Here is a 5,872-nt window from a genome sequence, read left to right on the forward strand (position 1 = left end):
TTTTTTTTTTTTTTTTTTTTAATAAAACAACAGTCTCCTTTATCTGTAAAGGAGACTGTACAAATTTAATGAAAAAAAAATCACAGTAAGCTATTTTTTCCATTTTTAATTTAATGAACTTTGTGGCCTGCCAGCAATTTAAATGTGTCAGTTTTGGATCCCAGAACAAAAAGTTTGGATACCACCAGTCTAGAAGAACCTCTGTTACATTACTGGGTTTGGTTCCAGAAACATCCATATGTGACTCCATAATTTCAGTGTTAATAAAAAGAGACTTTTTAAAATGTTTTTTTTCTCCTTCTGTTATGTTTCTGCGTACTGAACCCCAGTTCGGGTTTATCAGAGGATCAGATCAGAACGTAACCCTTAGCTCAACTCTGCCAGGCTGAAGCTATATCCAGTAACACATCATCTGTTTATGAGTGTGTTAAGGAATCCTTTTGTATTGTGTTGCCTGTGGGTGGGTGTGTTTGCTTTTCTTTTTAATTCGTCTTCCTTGTTCCTGAATAGAGTGTGTTCTCCTGTGATATGACTAGTGAAACACCTCTGTAAAAACATCCGTGTGTGACCAGAAGCTCAAGAGCTTCTTTAGATCCTCCAGAAGGCATGGAGCAGGTGTAGAGGGCTTGCTGTAATTTGGGCAGCAATATCTGTGTTGTAACAATATTCCATGGTAATAATTCTGATGCCATTCAAAAGTGAGTTTGTTTCCAATGTGAGGAAAATACTGAAGAGGATGTGGGTTAAAACATGAAGAACCCACCAGATCCTTGTTTGAAAGAACAAGACGTACTGGCAATATAACTGTGTATGTAACAAACAGGGGCCTCAGTAGTTTGGAACAGAATCGATCATAATGGCAAGAGATTGTTAGGCCAGCTCCCCCTGCAGGCTGACCAAAGCTACTGCAGACTGACAGGGATTCTGGGGTGAAACGGGGCAGAACGTAGGATTTTGGTGTGACCTGAACTCAACCAGCCTGAGGAAACCTGGACTAAGCCGGGCTCTGTTCCCGCTTTAATCATAAAATCCTCCTGACTCATGGATAGATAGGACAGTCTGGCGTAGTTTCTAAATGTTCTCTGTTCTCTTGATGTGTTCAGGCGTGAGTCAGAGAGGAGGAACCATTCGTTGGCCCGCCACGCAGACATCCTGGCTGCTGTGGAAACGCGCCTCTCTCTGCTCAACATGACCTTCATGAAGTATGTCGACTCCAACCTGTGCTGCTTCATCCCCGGAAAGGTGATACACATGCACACTCTCGCACACACACAGGCCTCCTAAGCTGTTTAGTTGATACTGAGGATGTCCATTTTGACTGTGGGAGTTTTTTAAACGTTATTCTTTTATAACAGACAAAATTTAGCCTGGCTATGTATTTTATAGCAACACTATTATGCAAAATTGACTATTTTGAGCTATGCCTTATGTTTCAGTGTTATTCCCTCATCAAAAATATACCTTGAGTGTTTTTGTGCATGTTTGAGGTATCCTTTCATCTCCTATGGCAACCATTCAGATGTGCAAAACGCCCGGTTGGACCAGACCATTTCAAATTAGATGGTGTGCAAGTGTTTGTTAAATGGGTCAAGTGGTCCTCAGCCTGAAAACGTTTGAGAACCACTGCTACAAAATAACACTATGTATCTGTAAAATGCATAGTACTACCCCTGTAAGGTAAATCTGGCAACAGTCACATTGCTATTGCTTTTGTTAACTGTTGTTTGGACTCTGTAGAAACACATTTTCATTTTGTCTGCACCACCGCTGCATGTGCAGCTGATTGACAGACATGTCTGTCTCCATGCTGTCTCAGAGCCTGCTTGATCACCTTTCTCTGGCATGAGACTTCCTCCTCTGTGTGCTGAATGCCAGAGACATTTCCTGTTTGCTCTTAGAGCTGCTGCAGGTGTTTACCCAGTGTTTTCTGGATTAAACCTCTGCAGGAAGTAGCCTTCAGGTTCAGATCGGTCCTCTTCTCTCCTGTACCTGGGAGTCCAAATGACAAATGGCCATTGTGCTGAGATAAGCAGACAGTGATGTTTCTGTTGGCAGGTGATAGACGAAATCTACCGCGTGCTGCGCTATGTGAACTCCACTAGGGCCCCCCAGCGGGCTCACGAGGTCCTCCAGGAGCTGAGGGACATCTCCTCCATGGCCATGGAGTACTTTGACGAGAAGATCGTCCCAATCCTGAAGAAGAAGCTACCTGGGACCGATCTGTCTGGACGGCTCATCGGTTCCGCACCAGGTTCGCTTCCTTTGCTTGCTCGTGGCTTCTAAAAGTTAGCCAAACTGAAATTTTTAAAACTGCAGAATATATTTTTTATTAAAAAAATATATAATTTTTACTTTTTTTTTTTTTTTTTAACTGTCGGGACAGTTGATGAGGCAGGTAATTTGTGAAAAGATTGATCTTCTCCCTGAGCTGCTATTGCCATCTGAAGAAATGCACTGCTCTATATCAGACACAACCAATCAGAGCCAGGGGGAGGGTCTTAGCGCTGTCAATCACTCTTGCATATGCCTTCTCACTGTGCTAATGGCTAGTTAGCATGGCCGCTGGTGACAGTGGTTAAAAGTTTTTTCATGGAACAGCAAGTCTTTGTTCTACACCGCACATTCAGGAGCAGGTACATGGGGTTGATTGACGGCACTAAAACACTCCTCTTGACCGATTAGATGTTTGTGATCTGGAGTGGTGCATTTCTTCAGCGGGCAATAGTAGCTCAGGGAGGAGATGGAGGAGATTGATCCATCAACAGGTTATCTGTCTCATAATGCGTTGTCACGGCAAAATGTTATGATTAACCTGCATGTTCCTCCTGGTTGTGAAGCACCGACTTTGATTGGCTGCCATGTCTCCTCAGTGGCTGGGCCCTCCACCTCTCTGACCACCATGTCGCTGCTGGCCAAGAACACGCCGTCCCGCTCCGAGATGACCAAGGTGCAGCAGCAGGTGAAGGTGAACGGGGCGTCCATGACAGCACTGCGGCGGGAACTGCAGGAGGTGCGGGTGAAGCAGCTGGAGCAGCAGAAGCAGCTGCAGGACCAGGAGCAGAAGCTGCTGGAGCAGAGCCAGGTGATGGGCGAGCAGAATGCCCGGCTGGCTGAGCTGGAGCACAAGCTGCGCGAACTCATGGACAGCAGCGCCGCTGCCGCCATGGGGGAGGCCCGGTCCTCCGCGCCTGCCGCCACCGGCGCATCCGCGCCAATGCTGGCGAGCAGCGGTGCATCAGTGGCCGCAGTGCATGGCGGCGCGGAGGGCGAGGGCACTTCATCGCTGAAACGCAGCAGAAAGAGCTCAGACCTTCCACGACAATCCAAACGGCTGCGCAGCAGGAAGTGACTCGCTGCCTCGTGTAAGTGTTGTAGCCAGTTTCCTGTTTTGACTGACCACACTCTGTATCCAGTGCCCCACGTCCGCTTCCCCCCCCACTCACCTTGCATCACTTGCGCCATCTCACTCATGCCACGATGTGGACGCGCTCCAGCCGTGTCGCACTCTTCACCAGTGTTCTGAAGCTCACCGACATCAATAGACGCATGACCGAAGACAGGCCAGGACAACGTGGACATGGTCAACATTAGGATGTCTCCCAGAGAATTGGTCAGACCAGCTGGTGGTCAGCAGGCTGCAAGACAATACCCAAATGCCGCACCAATACTCCTCCTTTTCACCCAGAGAACCAGAACCCCGTTTGCCAGGAGAACCCCGTTCACCAGGAGAACTCTGCAGGTGTGCGTGGACTTTTCAGGCCCTGTCCTCATTATTTGTTCAGTCAGGTCCACTTCCTCCTGTGGACAGCCAGTATGAGTACTCCTAACCACCAGTCGACACTGTCAATTAGGTTCTAATCGACAGTGCTAGAAGCTCCGCCACCTACTGGTGTGATCCAGTCAGCGCACCCAGTATGAGAACTCCTAACCACCAGGATGTCCCTCAGCGTGTTGAAGACGTCGGCCCACTCAATTCACGTCTCTTCTAACGTTCATTTCCCTCTAGAGGGCGCTACTGAAGGTTGAGGTAGCTTGTTTGAGATTTCTGTTAAAGCAGAGATTGCTCAGATTTTTTTTTGTATTATTATTATTATTATTATTATTACATTTTTTAATGAAGTAACATTTCAGCATTATTCCAGTTTCACACCATGTGACCCTCGGCTGCAGCTTGATGTGAGACGACCTCAGAAGCTCCTTCATTGCCCAAACTCTCCAGTCTTTGCAGATAAATCCCATAATTCATAGTCCAGCTTCCTTCGCTCTAGGGACAAGCTGGTAACCATGCCAATGTTTTAGGTTTTCTAAAGCCACTAAAAAGTTCCTGCAAGTGAATCTCCAGAGAGAGAACCACACTGATCAGAGTCCTGTCCAGCTCAGTGAGGGCATAAAGCGGCCCCTCCCCAACATATTGCTGGCTGACAGTTGAATTACCAACTGGAAATAGTTCTGTTCCTGGGGGGAAAGAGGGAAATGGAGTGCCACCTGTCTTTCTTAAGGTAACAGTTCTTAAACTACAGCTAACAAGCTGTTGAAGATGAGAAATCTACATTTTTATTTATAATCCTACGTTATCGATTGGATTATTAACAACTGCAATAATAAATGGATCCTTTTGACAGCAGCAGGAATAAAATGATGCTGTCTGTGGTCCTCATGGCGTTGGGTAAAATCATGTTTTAGATTTCTGTTAGAAATACAATATCATCCGCCTACTATGATCCATATCTGGCATGTTCAGCTCACCCACCTCAGTTGGTGTCATGTGTGTAACGTGTCCGAAGGGTTTAAACCCAGTTTTAAAGCTAATACGTGAAACTGAAGGATATCATGAAGGTTCGGTTTGGCCCTGAGGCTCACCCAGAGGAAGAAACTGATGTTGACATCATCATGCAGCCTGAGCACCGCCCAACACAACCGGCTTCCATTTAAAGGTCAGGTGTCCGTTCTCCTTTAAATTCCTGGGGGGGAAAAAAGATTCAAGCTTTCCGATTCTTTCCATTAAGAAACCACACAAAAATACAATCTAGTAGAAAGCAGCCCACGGTAGACCCTAAGGAGCATGTTTATGCTCATACTTTCCCTTCCAGTCCTAGTGAAAACAGAAGCTGTGAGTGGTTTGCAGTGATGACGGAGGAGCTACAGGTGCTCATGGTGAGCAAGGTCTCTCTGCTGCTCTCCTGTACAAACTCTCCTCCTACCTGGAGCTCCTAGCTTAGCTGTGAAGTCATCGTGTGGCTACTTTTTTCTTTCTTTTGAAGCGTTTCTGTTGTTTGGACAAGCCGAACCACTCATGGCATGACTCTTTGGAAATGCACTTGTGTGTATAATAGTAACACTGGGCTGCAGAACATGCAATGTAATCTAGTGGCTTATAATGAGAGAACTTGTACTGTAATCTCCATGTACTTTAAGATGTAGATTGTCAATGATTTCATGTTTGTAAACAAAGAAACTTATCTTTTAAGTTGGCCAGTTTGGGCCTGACTATGAAGTTTTGTTGCACATATTACTGTTACGATGTATAAACCAAACCTATTAAATCTCTACAGCTGTTCAGCTCACTTTCTGGTTTTTGTACTAACTATGAATCTTCATATAGGCTCTCGCTGCAGGAGAATAGTTCAGTTTGGACACACTGACTCAAACACACATACATCACTTGTCTATAGATGGATTATAGTTGCAAAGAGCTGGAACCAGAACCAAAAAATGTATTAAAAATGCGAAAGTTACTAAGGTTTTTTTTTTTTTTTTTTTTATCTACTCAACAAACTACATTTATGAATCTGTTTATCATTAAGCAGGGTTTTCCTGGGGGGCCACCAGGCTTGTTAATTATTTGTCTTTCTAAAATGTTAAAAAAAAATTT

General features: G+C 45.3%; 1 protein-coding gene across 1 annotated transcript; it reads left to right on the top strand.

Annotated features, from left to right (window-relative positions):
- Positions 1-1,068: 1,068 nt before the first annotated feature.
- Positions 1,069-5,564, top strand: LOC106943746 (F-box only protein 28-like; the record flags this gene model as incomplete). The annotated part of the gene is made up of 3 exons (XM_015027050.1): positions 1,069-1,242; positions 2,056-2,251; positions 2,871-5,564. Coding segments are annotated over 3 exons (849 nt in total), but the record flags the coding sequence as incomplete, so codon positions are not given.
- Positions 5,565-5,872: the final 308 nt, after the last annotated feature.

This window comes from Poecilia latipinna, unplaced genomic scaffold (genome assembly GCF_001443285.1).
Source record: "Poecilia latipinna isolate Pla-1442-1.1 unplaced genomic scaffold, P_latipinna-1.0 Scaffold5817, whole genome shotgun sequence".
Lineage (NCBI taxonomy): Eukaryota > Metazoa > Chordata > Actinopteri > Cyprinodontiformes > Poeciliidae > Poecilia > Poecilia latipinna.